This window comes from Nycticebus coucang, chromosome 12 (assembly GCF_027406575.1).
Source record: "Nycticebus coucang isolate mNycCou1 chromosome 12, mNycCou1.pri, whole genome shotgun sequence".
Lineage (NCBI taxonomy): Eukaryota > Metazoa > Chordata > Mammalia > Primates > Lorisidae > Nycticebus > Nycticebus coucang.
The window spans coordinates 55,664,430-55,681,586 of NC_069791.1; the positions used below are offsets into that span (position 1 = coordinate 55,664,430).

General features: G+C 52.3%; 1 protein-coding gene and 1 long non-coding RNA gene across 2 annotated transcripts in view; one reads left to right on the forward strand and one right to left on the reverse strand.

The window, feature by feature from the left end:
* CCND2 (cyclin D2) overlaps positions 1–12,654 on the reverse strand; it is a 31,044-nt gene extending 18,390 nt beyond the window's left edge. Inside the window, exons 1-3 of the mRNA XM_053556482.1 lie at positions 12,019–12,654; positions 10,082–10,297; positions 7,340–7,499 (exon numbers count right to left, since the gene is read on the reverse strand). Coding sequence (XP_053412457.1) covers positions 7,340–7,499; positions 10,082–10,297; positions 12,019–12,213 — 571 coding nt within the window. The 5' untranslated portion in view covers positions 12,214–12,654. The remainder of the gene's footprint in view (positions 1–7,339; positions 7,500–10,081; positions 10,298–12,018) is intronic.
* LOC128561828 (uncharacterized) overlaps positions 10,856–17,157 on the forward strand; it is a 49,482-nt gene continuing 43,180 nt past the window's right edge. Inside the window, exon 1 of the long non-coding RNA XR_008373352.1 lies at positions 10,856–11,264. This is a non-coding gene — a long non-coding RNA (uncharacterized LOC128561828). The remainder of the gene's footprint in view (positions 11,265–17,157) is intronic.

A 17,157-nucleotide genomic window follows, 5' to 3' on the forward strand; every position in this document is an offset into this window, starting at 1 on the left:
GTCTCACTTTGTCACCCTTGATAGTGTGCCGTAGCATCCTAGCTCACAGCAACCTCAAACTCTTGGGATCAAGTGATCCTCTTGCCTCAGCCCCCCTAGTAGCTCGGACTACAGGTGTCCAGCACAATGCCCGGCTATTTTTAGAGATGAGGTCTTGCTCTGGCTCAGGCTGATCTTGAACTCCTAAGCTCAGGCAATCCACCCACCTCAGTCTCCCAGAGTGCTAGAATTACAGGCGGAGCCAACCAGGTACCTCTTTGTTTTACTAAGAAAATACTCAGGGGAGTCCTCCTAGGGACACTGTCCTCTGGAACAGCAGAACAGGGGGTAACACTACATGAACTAGTCTGTCCCTCTGCAGTTCCGAGTGGCAGTGAGCTCCCCGCATAAGACACAAAGAGCCGCCCTTCTGCTGTCACTGTAGCAGAAGACCATCATCTTCCTTTTGACCCCAGACAATGAGGCAACATCAGCCCACAAGCTGAGCTAGCCTGTGGGACCATGGCCAGGTCACTTCCTCCCCCCCCAAAACCCCCCTGTATTCCAATTTGTCTCTTAATTAGGGGTTGGGTAATATCTGCGTTTTTCTTTTCTTTTTTGTTTTTTGTGTGTGTGGTTTTCGGCCAGGGCTGGGTTTGAACCCGCCACCTCCGGCATATGGGACCAGCGCCCTACTCCTTGAGCCACAGGCGCCGCCAATACCTGTGTTTTTCAAACTTCTAGTTCAACTCGATAATGGGTCATGAAATTCATTTGTGGGTTGCGACCAGCAGTTTTGGTTGTTGTGCTTATTTAATGGAATGAAGTAGGGTAGAAAGTATCAGAAGGCGCTGCAGGAAGTAAGAGCAAACACTGTTGGGGAAACTTCTGTATCACTTTGATGTATCAGTATCCGGAGTGTATTATAGAACATACTTCTTCCTTCATGGCTTAGGTCAAAGAGTTTATAGGGCAGGGTAACCTCCCAGGAGCCTTCCAGTTCTACTTTGCTCTTACTTCAGGGTCTGAAATGGGAATAATTCCCAAGAGTTAGAGACCACAGAATGTGGCGCAGCTTTGCCAGCTGGCAAAGCCACAAAGCATCCTTTCCCACATAGCTAGTGCTATGTCTGCGTGGCACCGAGAGCTGCCCCAGGTCCTCTCTCCAGGACACCCACCTCCCCTCTAGTAGGAGAAACAGCAGAGAGAAAAACAGAGGAGGGAAACATTTCATTCTGTGCTAGCTTCATCCCTTCCACTAGCTCTAGCCCACCCCCACCTTCATCTATGGAAAACTCCACCCAGCCTATCAGCCATTCCTGGAAGTCTTCAATGTTAGATACCCAACAGGATGGGGGAACATTCACAATGTACACTTGGGAGAAGGCAGCGCACATGCTTGCTATGATGAAGATTCCAGCTGCCCATAAATAAATAAATACAGCTGAACTGAAAGGATACAGAGGAAATGATAACTGTCCTATTAGGTGGGAGAAACACAAATAATCTTGTAAAATTTTCTTTTCATGGTATAAATAAAAAGCAGGTAAAAATCTCTCAGAAATCTCTTAAGTCTCTTGGTCAAAAATGCCAACAAGCTATTGTGTTAATACAGAAGACACAGGGGCGATGAGCCGTCCTCTTCACCCACATGGGAAGGTGAGATGTTTACGGCTTCCTGAGGTCTTTTCCTTCTCCTGCAGCTGCGTGAGAAGCAATGAACTGATCAGTGATCTGTTCTGATCGAGTCATCGCAGTGTGTTCCTGCCTGTTCCCAGCAGCACAGATAAGTCCCCCCAAAAGTACAACACTGTTCCTGTTTTAAAGAAGATACCCAGGGCACCAATTCAGTGACCCAACACAGCACAGTGTGCTATCAATGGCTAGGTGTGTACTACATGGTAACTTCTCAAAGAACTTCCCAAAGAGGGGAGGCACGCTGGCAGAGGGGAGCACAGAGACACTTCCTGGGAAGACTCTCCATTTGGACGGTAGAGCCAAACACCTTTTGAGATGGAAGGAGGAGTGCATGGAGGTTGGACAGACTCCACTTGGTAATCAATTCCTACCAGACCCAGGAGGGTCTCACTCAGGCTGCCACATCTGGGGGTCTAAGCAAAGCAGGAGTAGCCACATATCCTGCCATGGGGGACAGAAGCCATCTAAGGGCCTTGGCCTCTGGCTTACCTCCAACCAAAGCAGACACATGAAGCAATGTAGTTTACTGGTTCAGAGTATTAGCCCTGGAGTCGGCCTGGGATTAAATCACTGTCCCACCACCTACCAACTGTGTGAAGATGAGCAAGTTATATGATCCCTCTTGAGTCTCCATATTCTCACCTGCAAAGGAGGAGAATAACTATATCCACCTCATAGTGTTGTTCTGAAGATGAACTAAAACAATTGATGTGAATTCACAGTGCCTGCTTTAGGTAAACAATAAATGTCACTGTCATCCTCACCATTCTCATTACTGGGACTTCCTTTGGGACTGTGGTGGGCAGTTCTGACTGCTGGGGATGCTACCTAGTGCCTGGGAGTGAGGAGACAGGTACCCAGCATCCCCCAGCATCCCGGGACTGCAGGCAGATACACCGAGCAGGCCAAGCATGCTGAGGCCAGGAAGAAAAGAGGGCTCCATGCTTCCTGGAGGTTCATTCACTAATCAGTCGTGTATGGGTCCCAGAAATGACTTCACTGAGCTCCCCATGGCCTCCTGTTGGCTTTGTGAGGAGTGGGACAAAGACAGCTCCATAGAGGAATGGAAAAAGCCACACGAACACATAGTGAACATAAAACAGAGCTGGCAATTACATTCCCAGCTCACCCACATTCGCTCGAATGGGGTTCACCCAGAGCCAAGGGACAATCCCACATCCTAGGAGCATCCGACATTTCCCTCAGCCCTCCTAATGAGGAGGTGGAGGCAAGGGACACACCCAGGGGAATCCCAGCTCTCCTGATAAGCACAGATTACAGGTCTGGTGTGGTGTCCATGCTTGTTCATGTTGGCGGTGGTGATGATGAGGTGTTAATAAAAGGAACTTAAAATCCACCTGTTTGAACAGTCTCCTTTTACAGGCAAGTCCATGAAATTGAGAGATTAACTGACCTGTCTAGTGTCACTCTCTATGAGTGTTAGGCTCAGGGTAGGATGGAGACTTTCAGACTCTGGATCCAGAGCTCTTTATAACTTACCAAAACTCAAATGACCCCTCCAGGTCACCTTCCACATACTACCAAAGAATACAGGGTAGGCTTTCGTCCCCAAGTGGGAGAAAGGCACTCCAGGAGCCAAAGTCCCAGCCAAGGTAGCAACAAGCTGATCTTACACAAGTTGCTTATCCTTCCAAAGAAGCCACAGGAGCCCCCAGGGTTCCCACTGGCCTCCCTGATCTGGCAAAAGGCAGTGAGAAGTGCTCTGTATTCATCAAGTTGGTGTCAGCATTTCTGGGTGCCCAGTTCAGTTTAACATTGAACGTTTTGGTGTGAAGTACATGAGTGACTGCTGTGCTTTTATCCACCACTAGGGGGAGAGAGATACTCCCTCTAAGCAACCTGCAGCCAGGTGGAAGTTAAAAAGGGCCAGGACCCAGGGTGTTTACTGGCCAGAGTGACGCACACGCACCTCATCTGCCCTAGAATAGGGTCAGCACACCCTGTCCTGGTGGGGGCAGGACTGCCCCGACCAACGCAGCTCCCACAGGCCTGGGTGGGAGGATAACAGGCAGCCGGGAAGTGAGACAGCCAGCACCACACTGGCAGTTCAGCATGCCACTTCCCCTCTGCCCATGACTTCCCGACTATGGAGGCAACGCAGCGGCTCACAGATGGAAAGATGGTTTTCATTTCTCCCTTCTCAGCACCCACCAAGGTACATCTCCCATTCTGGATCAAGGACCAGGTCACCTAACTTCTCTGGACCACCAACATCCCCCTAGAACTCTGGGGATGGAAACTAAGGAAAGAGCTACCAATAGAGCCAGGACACCAGGAAAGCAGAGGGAACTACTCGAACCAGGGTTTGGGTCTCAGTCTGGGGAGCTCTGGAGGTGGCTACTCCCATGGGACACAAAGATCACATGGATACAGAGAGGGACAGCATCCTGGTGGGTTCCCAGTGCAGAGAGAGGGAGATGTAGGGTGCCTGGGGAGGGACAGTAAACACCTTCCCCAGCCCCATGCCAAATTCACATTCAACACCATTGCCTCTTTGGACTAAGCAAGTCATCTGTTGAACATGATATCACATGTCAAGAATCTCCAGAGTGAGATCCCAAGTCATCTCACTAGTCTTTCCTCATGTGCAGACCTGGGGGCTCTAACAGCAGAGCAAGGCCACTAAGCCTCATTTCTGGGGCCCCAGAATCAATGCTTCCAGACAGGGAAGGCCAGGAGGGGCAGCTCTGAAGATCCCCACTTTCTCCCCAGTACCAGGCAGCTTGAGGCTGTCTCTCCCCCCAAGAAGCCAAGATCAGGGAAGGGAAGGAGGACACTGCTCTGCCCTGCCATCCTCTTACCCCAGAGTGCTGCAAGGCCACTCCACTAGCCTTCCCACGGCCCCTCTGTGCACTCTCTCCTCCCCTTTCACACACACATATGCTCTCCACATACTCTGCAGAATGACTGCCAGCTCTTTCATAACCAGCTTTTCCCATCAACTAGCCACCCATCTAGAGGGCTGGCTACCATCTCCTCTGGACACCCCCACCCCTGGCCCTCCCCCCCACCACCACCAGAGGCCCCAGACTCTGGCTACAGGTGCTTCCTCAGCTCCTGGGCAGAACATCCAGGATAGTGGAAAGTAGGTGTGAGATGTGAGAAGCAGGTGAGGGGCAGAGCTCAGGTGGAAGATCTCCATATCTCCCACCTCCGGTCCTCAGTTACCCAGTGCCTGCTACTTGCCAGACACAGTCCTAGGCACTTCCCAACTCATCCAACTCTGGCTCCACAACACGGAATCTCATCTCCCTGGAAGCCCTTTGTGTTCTTGCTACCAGGCCAACTGCTGAAACCTCCATGCAAGAGGAATTCTATGTGGCTCAGTCACTTGCACAATCCAAGTGCCAGTCAGAGAAAAAGAAATGCCTTTTCAGGTAGACTCAGCCTTCCCAGACCCAGGTAGCTTCTGAGAACCTCCCTCTGCTCTGCGTAGCCCGTGCCTGAGGCACAGTACTCGGCACACGGTTTCCATGTGGTTGGAGGTGTTCCTTCTCCTGTCCTTCCCCACTTCCTGACCAAAGGTAGCCCAAGGCCCCTGAAAGGCAATCTTCATGACAGCCTCTGACTCCCTTCAGACCTCTCTGTCTTCAGTCTCTGAATCCCAGGCTCCCTATTCTGGCCCCAAAGTTGGCGGCCAGCCCAAAGATCTGGGCTAGAAGGCCACGGGTGGAGGATGGGATCCCCAATTTTAGAGAATAGGCCTAGACAGAATCTGGGGATCTGCACTTGGGTAATTCTATTGAGCACCTTGACCCCAGAGATCTGAGAGGCGGAAGGGGGTTGGACAGACCCTGAAAAGATCTGTTGGTCAAGAGACAACGTCAAAGCAGAGCTCTGGCTATCAACAGCTGGGCAATGGGGTAGTTCAGGGTTGGGGGTCAGCTATCCTAGGGCCAGAGAAAAAGGACTGGCTGAGCCCTCCCCCATGGTGAATCATGACAAGAGAGGAAAGGGACAGCTGAGCCTGGGAGACAAAATGACAGGTCAGTAGGGGGACTGACCTCTCAGGCCCAGGCCAGACAGCAGGAGAAGGGAAGGAAGCCAAAGAATGATTACTGTCCAAAAGGCAGCAAGGGTCCCGGCAGCTCTCCAGACCCACCCCAAAGGGCCTCAGGAAGGACAACTGACTCTCCCATAAAGGCATGCAGAGCACATGTGTATGATGAGGCCCCATCTGGGTCCAGAGGGCAGGACTAAAGAAAACCAGCAAGGGGAAACCTGTCCTCTGAACGCCCACACTCAAGCCAGCAAGTGCACAGTCCAGGGGTTCTGCTAGAAGCAGATGAGGGCTGGCGGGAAAGCAAGGCTCACATCTACCTTGCCTGGAATAGTTAAAATTGGAGTTAAAATAAGAGGTAGTGTTTTCCCACTGGCATGTCTGACCCACACATCTCCTAGTTCACAAAGCACTCCCACGTGTATTACCTCTTTCTGACTTTAATTTTCCCGGCCACTTTAAAAAGGCTGTAGAATGATAATGTATCAAAAGGTTTGTTTTGCAGATGGAGAACCTGGGGTTCAGAGAGGTTAAGCAGCCTGTCGGAGGTCACCTGGTCATAAGTAGCAAAGCCTGACCTTTTGACTGTAAACAAAGAACATATACACTCTACTGCACGTTATATCATCATTTGTAGCCAGTAACATGTAACAAGGTCTTAAAAGAAACTACCTCCCCCAAGTCCCACCTATACCATTTAGTTACTCTTGGCAAACTTGAGGTGAACCCCTCAACAGGCCTGCCCAAATGATCACTTCTTTCTCTAATGTTTCTGATCATGAAAACATGAACTCCTGAAGATTCCAGGATCTCTGCCATCGCCTTGACCCAGAGTAAAAACAGGCCAGAGTAAGACAACAGCAAATTGCTGCCTCTAGTTTATTAGAAAAATACAGAGCAAATGGGCAAGTTAACAACTAAGTATCAACTGTGGGAGCAGCACAGTGAGCGGGAAACTGTTAACATTTTGGAAAAAGCCAGTTATAACTGCTATGTCAAAGGCTGTGGCCAAAATCAAAACATGGCCACAGGAGGTGAGTGTACTAGAGCCCAGCTGAGCAAGTGAGCCCTTACTGAGAACTAACAGGTCCACTCCCCCATCCAGCAGAAGAACTAGAAGATAATAACGGCCCTACAGTAAAAAAATCCCTTTGGTCTCCCTTACCACTTATCAGGGCAGGCAACGTATTTATCTTGACATTGTTCCTTTACCTATATTTGCCCCACCCACTCACCCCCAAATTTCCTCTTGGGCTTATCTCCAAGTCATCCTTTTCCTCAAAAGATTAAAGATTTAAATGCAACCAGTGAACAGTATATATAATCTTCAAAGAGCACTTTAGACATCATAAAGAATATTTTAACAGGCACTAATTTTTTTTTCCCCTTAGCACACCTGTCCTCATAAACCATTTATGAGTTTAGCAGTGAAAGAGATTATAGCAGCTCAGATAAAGTTAAAGAAAAAGCAACCCAGGAATGAAACTTCGGACTCTAGACTACTTGAGACCACCCCTCCCCCAAGATCCCAAACCCCCAAACTAACACGAGCATTCCTACCACCTTTTGCCTCCCCGGGAGAGCTCCCAAAGAGCTCCTCAGCCTCCCCTCCACCTCCCCTCAGCTCCAGCTCAGCCTCACCAGTGGCGCACAGAGCGATGAAGGTCTGCGCATGCTTGCGGATCAGAGACAGCTTCTCCCTCTGCTGCGGCAACTTGCGAAGGATGTGTTCAATGAAGTCATGAGGAGTGACGGCAGCCAGGTTCCACTTCAACTTCCCCAGTACTACCAGCTCCCACTCCTGGCAAGGAAGGGAGGCAGGGAAAGGAAGAGTATAAAATCCACAGGCTGACCTGGTGTCTGGGGCTGGGGGTTGGGATCCAGACCCATTTTAATGACGCTCATTAGGACGTGGCTGCTAGATTGTAAGGCGGGCCCATTTGTCAATGTGCCCATAAAGCTTTGAAGTTGTTGACGGCTCTGCTTAGGTTTCAAATGTTAGGCTCCACTGAGAATAATGAGAACCCAGGTAGCTGTTGCCAAGATTCTATTTTCTTCAATTTCTTTCTCCTCCTGCTCCCCCAAGCCTGCCCCCCCACCCCCAACTTCCAGGCAATATTGCTGCCTGCCCACCCAGAAGGCTGGAACCTATAATAAGATATGGCCAAGGTCATTGTGGCCCCTTGGTAGTAATTTATTGTATATTTATTGTATGTCTCTATCACTAGATTAATAGTCTTTTTAATTCTCATGGAAAAATGATGCATGCAAATAAAGCTCAAAATAGGGTTTCTTGGCCCAACTCCTTGGCAACCAATTAGCTTGCTTTTACATGGTGCCAAAAGTGCCATTTTTCTCTTTGCTGTTAAAACTTTCCCCTTTGACACATCATGCAGAAATCTTCAGGATGTGACACTCAGCCCTTTCACCTAAATGTTTCACAGGCCTTTGTCATCACGACTAAAGGGCTGGATGGTCATTAGTAACCCCATTTTGCAGATGGAGGTGATCTGGGGCAAGGTAAAGGTGTTTGTTCAGGGTCACAGAATCCCTCAGTCCAAGTGCCAGGAGGAAACAACTCTGTCTCTTTTGGGACCTTGATGAAAAATCTTTTTTCTCTCCTGTACTGAGACACTTAGGAGAAATAGTGCTTAAAGGGAAACAGCTCAAGAGTAAAAAATTTAAAATATTTATGTGCAATCAGGGAGAGAATATGCCCATCAATTAGTCGTCTTCAGAAGAATGAGACCCAGGGATCAGCTCACCAGTGTACCCAACTTTTCCATTCACCCTAAGAACCTGGGATCTCTTCCATTTGCTAAGCCAAAGGCCAGATGCTAAGCTAGCAATCAGACCACTAGCCCTCAAGCTGCAGTGCTAACTAGCTGTGTGGCCCTTCCCCTCCCAGGCTTTCTCATTTGTATGGTAGGAGGACTCCTCCAGATCCCAATTTCTGGGATAAAAAGACAGGGAATGGAAAAAAAGCCAAGTTTGTTTGGAACAATATAAATGAGCTTGGCTTAGTCCTGGAAAATTTGGGGTGTCTGGAAGAACCCCTCAGTCCACTATCATGTTAAAATGAATTAACCAAATGAAGATTGGTGAGAAAAACAAATTGGTCCCCAATTCTAACATTTTTTTTTCTTTACAAGCTTTGAAATCTGCCTTGGCTTTTTATGGGAGAGCTGGGGTAAAAAGCCCTAAGAGACAATTGAACAGCCAGCATCTTCAAAGATGCCTTGAAATCCCAGCCCTTCCTTCTCAAAGGGGATTGTGAGTCCAAACCACTCGTCTTGCACCATTATTAAAGGAAGCGGATCTCCCAGAAGAAAGCACCTTTCTGGGCCTCTCAGACCAAACCAGAAGCAGCTGAAATCTGGCAGTGGTTCAAAGGTGAAGTCATTCAGGCCCCTCTACATTCTCCGCAATTCCTCCCCCAACCTTGCGCATGTCTGCCACTAGATGGCAGCACAGCCCCAGAAAGGAAGGCTCCTCACAAAGAGCTCAGTTCAAGAAGCCAGTCTCAGCCCTGTGGACTCTGTGCAGGCCCTGCCAGTAAGCAGGGGGAGGGGGTGGGAAGAGGGGGGCCCCTTTTCTTAACAGTGCAGAAAAAGGTGTGCCAACCACTGAAGGTGGGCTTCGAAGCGGCTCTTCCATCCAGCACTGCTTCGATATGGCAGTCTTATGTGTGAAGGGGAAAGGGGAAAGGAATTAGGTTGGGTGGGCAAAAGTTCTCTGGCAGAAAATCACAGTTAAGACAGGACCCCTGGGGTTGTACAGAGGTCACACTCCCATTGGAATTAAGAACTCAGGCCTCAGACTCCTTCAATAAAAGGCCAAAGTTTGACTTTGCTCAAAAGTCAATGAGCTGTTATTTAGTGAACAGATACTTATGTGAAGGTATCTAGAGACTCCACTGCCTTTTGGACCCCAGGTACTTAGGAGACACACCATCACACATTCCTATCAGGTGAACACATTCCCAGGGTATAAGAAGTCAAACTATTTTCTTAGAGTTTGGTGTTTGAAAATTTGGAATTTAATTAAAATATTATCACTGTTGATTAAAATATGCCATGCTTCCCCTATACACGTGCATGGTACACACAACTGCAAACAAATCCCACTGACACAGGCTCCAGGAGGATCTTATGCCTGGACATTGTTTATGTGCTTAGCAGGGTGCCTGGCGCATAGTAGGAACACAGAAAGTGAAGTGATTTCTTCCTAAAAGACCTATCTCCTCTAAGTGGGAAAATTCTAGTGGCAAGGCTAATTTGTGGATCCTAAGGATTTTTATTTTGGAGTGATGGCTAGAAGGAATATTGTTGGCCAGGAGAAAGGGAAGGGCAGAAAGGAAAGGAGCAATGGGGCAGTCATTACCAGCAGCTCCTGAGGCTTGATGGAGTTGTCCGTGTAAATACACAACTTCTCAGCAGTCAGCGGTATGGTCTCTTTGAGCTTGGAGGCCAGAAACATGCAGACAGCACCCAGGAGCTGCAGATGAGACTTAGGAGTGGGCACCCCAGCCAAAAAGCGGTCCAGGTAATTCATGGCCAGAGGGAAGACCTCCTCTTCACACTTCTGTTCCTCACAGACCTACAATGGAGGTAAGAAAGGATTGGGGGGTGGATGGAGAGAAAATAGTATCAGAAAAATAGAAAAGGGATGAAAAGGCATGGTCTGTGGAAAGAAAATAATTTTTGTGGGGAGGAGGAGGGGGAGGGAGTAAAACATGTGATAAGAATAAAGATGAGGAAGCTGAGGTAAATCGGAATAGTCCATCCGTGTTTGGGTATTTCCAGGAAGCCTAAAAAAAGGGGGTGAACTAAAGACCCCAAACGGAGAGTCAAAGAAACGAGCAGTCGCCGGCGCAGCTCCACGACGCTCCCTTTGGCCACCCGCTCCTTCGCGCACTCTAACTCACTCTTTTTTGGATTTCGTCATCTTTTCAAAAAATCAATAGAAATATTCTGGAGGCTCCGGGGCTCTACTTCTTGGTCCCATTCGGACCCCCAGATCCTGCTCTATCATTCCCGACAATTGAAAAAAATGTCTGGGGGCGCCCGGGCGGCCCAGGGGCCGCTGTTGGGGGGGCGGGTGGGGAGAGGTGGGGAGAGCGGGGGAGGGAGGAGAGGAGGGAGAGAGCCGCAGCCTCGGCAGCTGGAGCCGGAGCAGGGGGGGGAAGCTTTCGAAAAATAATTAAAAATCGAGGAAATACCCCAGAAAAGCCCTTTTGGCGTGAAAACCCCAAAGAGGACCCAAGCTTCCCGCAATGGAGGTTTTGGGTGCCAGAAAGGTCTGTATCTGGACCCCAGGGGCTTAGGATCCCTCGGGGGGAACTTGAAGGGGTGAGAGCCGCTCGAGAGTGCCCGGCTGCGGCCCAAGGGCAGAAACTGGGGGACGTGTGACGAGCTGAGGGCGAGGAGGGAGCAGGGAGCCCCGGAAAGAGGCGCTGGGGGCTCGACCTCTCCTTTCGGGGTGTCCCGATGTCCCCCTACACACACCCCCTCCCCCTTCCTACCCCACCCAAATCTGCGCACCGAAGAAGCTGGAAAGCCAAACTGTAAGTAACCTTCGTGAGGTGGGGGCTGGGGGAGAGGGCACGATGAGAAGGGGGGTGGCCGGGATAACGGGGTGCGAGGGCGAGAGGGCGACGTTTCCCAGCCTTTCCAACCGGAGTTTGCAAAGCAACATGGCGAAACCACGGCAGGTCCAGAGCTGTGCATACGTGGGCACACAGCTCGCTCGGCAAAGCCTTGCAGCGAGGGTAAAGAAGCGGTTCTTTCGGGTTCCCCTAAAACACACGTTTCTTCATTGGGACTTCCGGGGCTACAGAATTCCTCGTTTCTCCCCTTCTCCCTCCCCCTCCTCCCCCCTGAAGTGCCAACGCGGAGTCGCGACCACATGCGGGGACCCAAGGCTGGGACGAATTTGCTCAGGCCTTTGGGGGGCTAGACTTATGCAGTGGGTCCCGATTCCATCTCCCACTCCTTTCTTTGCGGCACCGAAAGCAGCCGCGGCTTCGCGAAAGACAGGTCGGGATGGGGGTGGAAAGAAGAGGAAGCCACAGGAGTCCCACGCGCGCGGGATGCTCCCCACCCCCGCCCCGAGACCGCCGCTTTTCTCCCAGACTTTCCTCTCCCTCCCCTCTCCCCAATTAGTCCCCCAAGGAGCAGAAATGAAGCCACGCGACTCGCCACAGGGCGCCGGGTGGCCTCGCGCACGGTCGCCCGGAGGCCGGCGCTGGGCTGTCCTCTCCCAACCTTAGGGTCCTGCGTGGGGCGGTGGCTACTCGCGAGCGTCGCCGGCGGACCTACCTCCAGCATCCAGGTGGCCACCATCCTGCGCATGTAGGGCTGAATGTCCTTCTGCACGCACTTGAAGTAGGAGCACTGGGGAAGGTAGCGCTCCTCGATGGTGAGCAAATTCTGCAGGACACGGTCGTCTTGGAGCAGGTTTTGGTCTCGCACGGCCCTGCGGACCGGGTCCACCTCGCAACACAGAAGCTCCATGGCTAGCTGTGTGACCACTCGGTCCCCTGCTTTCTCCGGACTTAAAAAGTTCTTTTCTTTCTTTCTTTTTTTTTGGAGGGGGAAGGGAAAGAATTCCCTTGCCTCCTTCCTTTGGCTAAATAAGGTTTTTTCGGGGAATAGGTGCGGGCAGGAAGAGAGCCGCAGGAGAAGAGAGGAAAGGGTGGGCGGTGGGCAAGCAGAGCCTCGGGGGCTGCCTAACTCACACCAGTCCTCCCCTTCAAACTCGTCTCCCTCTCCGCTGCTTGCTCTTCTCTGCTCTGAGGCAGTGACGCAAGCTGGCTGGGCAGTTAGCTCTCCTCCCTCTGGTCGCTCCCCTCTCTGGTTCCTCCTCCCCTCTCCTCCCCTCCCCTCCCGGCCCTCCCCTGCTCCTTTCAATCTCTCCCTCCCTCCCTTTCCCTCTTGTTATTAAGGAGAGCAGCAGCTGGCCCGACCTAACTTCAAACGCGGCCCCCGTCCCCCCACCCTTCTCCCTCCATCCAGCCCTACATGCCAGGGGCCCCGGATAGGGGAACCCTCAAAACCCCACCGATGTATACCCTCTTAATTTCGCACATTCTGGAGGTGTATCATGCCAAAATGCGACCCTCCAACTTTGGCTTCTTCAAAACCTCCTCCTGCCCAAGTACCCAAGATCCTGGAATGGAGGGTGGATAATTTGAAGATGGGGTGAGCGCAGACGATTTAGAAACAGATCCCTTAAGTGAGAAGTAAAGGGGATGATTTAAGAAAAGAGCGACCTCGCATACCCAGAGATAAAGGTTACGTCCCTGAAGTTTATGTTCCCGATAACTTCGAAGCTGTTTGAAAAGCCCGATTAAAGGGATCAGAACAACTTTTTGCCCAGCTGCAGATGTGTGTGGAGAGGAAGAGGAACGGGTGGGTATGAGGAGGGAGGACGACCGTTTCTCTGGCTTGATAGTATGTGACCCTCGAGCAGAAACTAACGTGTACTTGGGGGCGCTTCGAGCGCCCACGGCTACCGCAGGCCCGGGGCAGGGCTACTAGCGGTCCTTCCGCGGCCGGCGGCCACGCAGGAAAACCCGCTTCCTTGCGCTTACATCTGCTGACAAGCCGCCCGAGGTGTCTGCGCAGAGCGTGGCCACACCGATACAGCTTTCTAGGAAATGGCTCGGGAGGGGGAGAGGGAGGGGGCGAGGGAAGGTTTAGGTTTGGCTCCCCCTGCGCAGCCACCACCACCCCTTCCTTTCCCCGGAGGCCTAGGCGTCCACCCTCTGTCTATCTCGGCATCCTCGCCGACCCCTCCAGGTTCGCGCTTCACTCGCCCACTAGGGCTTTCTGCCCAGGAGCAGGACTGCGGTGGAGCCGCTGCCAGCGCAGTCGGCCCTGACATGTGCTCTCACGCATCCTCGAGTCAAGGCTGTCTTAACCGGGGATATGATGGCGTTTCCTCACCTCCTCCCTCCCGCCACCCCTCACCCTGCCTTTCAGTGTATTTCTCTAGGGGAGGAAGGGGAGAGTCCAACACCCTAGTGTGTTGGCCCGCTTGGCACGTGCAGTGAGCATGGCGTGACTCGGGGTTGTCTGGGCGCACCGAGGCCAACAGAAGACCTCCTTCTCCAAGAAGGGGGCCCGAAGGGGCAAAGAGACGGGCAGCGGGGGTGGGAGTGGCAGTCTGGGTGAGCTGTTCGCTAGGTTCCCTGAAAAGCGAAGGAGGGGAGTGAATAAACCAGAGGTGCAAGCGATTAACTCAGGCCCGGGAGCCAGCCCCTTTAAACGAGGGTGGGGCGGAAGGGGTGGGGGGAGGAGAAGGGGGATATTGCTTTAAAAGGGTGAGTAAGAGTTTGGGGCGCCGTCTCCCCTCCCTCTATTTGCATAGCCAATAGCTCTGGGGCTCCTGCTACTGCGCGCTGATTGTTACCGGGCAGATTACTTTTTTTTTTTTTTTTTAGTAGGACGCGTTCCCCGCTACATCAAAAGGAAGCCAAAGGAGGCGGAGAGAGAGCGGGCGCTGGGGCTGGCGGGGGCTGGGGGGAGGCCGGGCAGCTCTGACCTTATCAATAGCAGCAGGAATTAGTATCCAATCGAGTATACGTAAAGAAAGGGGAGGGAAGGGGCGGGCGAGAAAAATGTCTAATTGCTGTGGAAGCCATTAGCCTTCGGGAAGAAAAAAAGCTCTCTGAAAAACCCATGTTGCAAACTCAAAGTGAAACAGTCCCGCGCAGCGGATGACACACGGGCCGAGGACCGTTTTCATCGCAATACAGTCGGTGTCCCCAACAATTATGTATTGATTTTAGTCAAGTTGGACTTCCCGACTTAAGCTTTTGAGTCACTCCGGATAAATAGATTAATGTACATTTTAAGACTCCATAGGAGAATCGCTTAAACTTCACCTAAGCCACCTTTGAGTGGATCAAAGAAAGTTGCCGGGGGAGAGTGGAGAAAAGGGTAGTGAGAGAGGTATTTTTAAAGTATATATCTAACCCGACAGGCAAGGACAGAAGCTGGGGGAAGGCTCCTAGCTTCTTGACATCACTGGATAACTAACCTACTACGGTCTTTACTACACCTCCCCACGCGAAAACATTCCGAGCTCTGGGCCTCCCAAAGTCGCGAGTGTGGGCAGGGAAGAGGCGGGTGGGCGTCCCCGGGGCCTGTCCCACGCCTAAGAGAAAGCCTGGGTGGCGAGTTCTAACATCTCAGGAGTGAGCAAAGGGCTCTCGCGCCCCTTCCCTCTCCCCCTCCCCCCCTAACCCTTATGGCTTTACAGAGAAATTCCAGCGGGGGTGGGGGGTGGAGGGAGTGAGCCTAGGTGGCCAAGGTAGGGGAGGAGCGGAGAGGGTCGCAGGCGGATTTCCCTATCCCCCGCCTTCCCGGCTGCTCTCTTCATTCAGCTAGACCCGCAAGTTCGGGCGCTTCCCGCGTGGCAAGCTCGCCTCTTTAAGTTCCCCATTCACTTCCCCTTCCGATAACATACTGTTCCCGAACGTGAACCTCGCGTCGCATCAATCCCCCAGTAGTTCAGTAGTTCTTCAGTCTCTAACACGTGGGGTGGGGCGTAAGAGGGTGCGGAGGTTGGCAGGAATGTCTCAGGAGGCTTGGACTGGAAATTGAGTTTTCCCTTTTGGTCGCCACTCCAACCATGTATTAAAACCTTAATTTCTCGTTAAAAGCACTCCACCTAGCACGCGGGCAAAGGCACGTTGCTTTCTGGGCAAAAGTGCGCATTTTCTTTAAGTATAGACCTAGGTTTAGAGAAAAAGCGCAAGCGCCTGTGCTCTGACTTTGAAGTCAAAACCGGCCACCATGGAAAAAACAAAAAAGAATGTCTGTTCTTCCTTATCCCTTTTTCGCCCCTCAAGGAAAAAATAGATCCTGTCTTTTGTAAGATCGGTGATAAACTTTAGTGAACACAAGTTTTATTGGGCTTTTATTCCCTCTCGGGCTGGCTTCCCGCCCCCTACTCCTCGTGTTTTGGAGTTTCGGTTGGAAAGTGTACAATACCCTGTAGGTGCAGGGTGCAGCAAAGTGTTGGGTGTTTATAGGCACATTTCTGCAGCAACCTGCAATGCTAAGCACACATACTCCCAAGCTCACCTGGCGGGTGCTGGCCAGCCAGGTGAGCCTGCGGTAAGCTCAAAGCTCTGGAGCTGCGCGGGTTCGAGTCCCTCCGCCTCTGGGTAGGCGCGCTCAGGCCGTGTGGCCGGGAAGGGGACTTAAGTCTTCCATCGCCTTGCCCCATCTTCCCCTCTGTCTGTGCTTCTCCTTGGAAGGGTGGGCTGGTCAAGCAAAACCCCAAATCCTACTGTTATCTAATAAAAGGGTATGGCGATGTCAGAGGAGGCACCGAAACAGGAATGGGGTAGAAGCAAAGGCAAAGTAGAAAAACAGGAGAAAGGAAAAGGGAAAGGTCGGGAACGGGAGTACACAGGGAAAGAGGGTGGGTGGGGACCAGGACTCGAGGCTCCCCGGCGCGCGGGCCGGCAACTAACTGCAGGTGTGAACCCGCTTCCGGGCCTCTTCGGTCGCAGCCCGAGCCGCGGCGGCACTGGGCTGAGTCGGCCCGGCCTGTTCACGCCAAGCGCTCTGCGGCTGGGGCCGGGTCTGCATTCCTGAGGCGGCAGATGCGCTAGGCACGGGTTAGTAGGGCTAGCGCTTGCCGTCTGTTAACCCACCTAGCGTCCTACTCCCCTCCCACAGGGGGAAAAAAATGAAAAAGACCTGAATTTCCTCTCTTCCTGTCTAATTCAGCTCAGGACACGCCTCACAGCGCCGAAAATAGCCCTGGAAATGCATTTGCTTTAAAAAACTGAATTTTCCAGTAAGATTTGGGGCGGGGGGCGTCCTGCTGGCGGCGTGGGGGTGGGGCGGCCTCGGGGAGGAAAAGGAACCTGGTACCCCGGGCCTCCTTCCTCCCCCAGGCGTCCCCGGGAGGGGGCCGCGGGGCCGCGGAATCGCGCCTCCGCTCGGGGAGCCACCACGCGGCTTTTTCGCGGAATTTTGACGTCATCTACACGTGGGGGAAGGGGCTGGGAGAGCCAGAGGAAGCGGCGGGGGAGGGGGCCGGCGCGGCGCGGGCGCGGCAGCGTGTCCGGCTCTCTCGCGGTGGGCGCTGCGGGCGGTGCAGCCCAGCGCGCTCGCTGGCCCCGGAGCGGGACTCGCGACCCTCCTCCCAGGGCTCCCTTCTCACCCCTCTCCCTCGGCCATCTTCTACCCGCAAGGAGTTTATATTTTTTCTTTGAAATCGGGAGCAGCTTTTTGCTCCGGAAAAAGTTTATTTCTTTGGGTTGTGGTCCAGTTCCGCTTGATACTGAGATCAGACTGAATGTCGCGATGGCTGGTCGCTACGCTCGTCACTTGGGTTTCTATCCTCTCTCCACCGAAGGAGATGCGAATGCGTTTTTCTGTTCCTCGGGGAGTGAGTTGTGCATTTACTTTTATATCCTAAGTTTTTCCACGCGC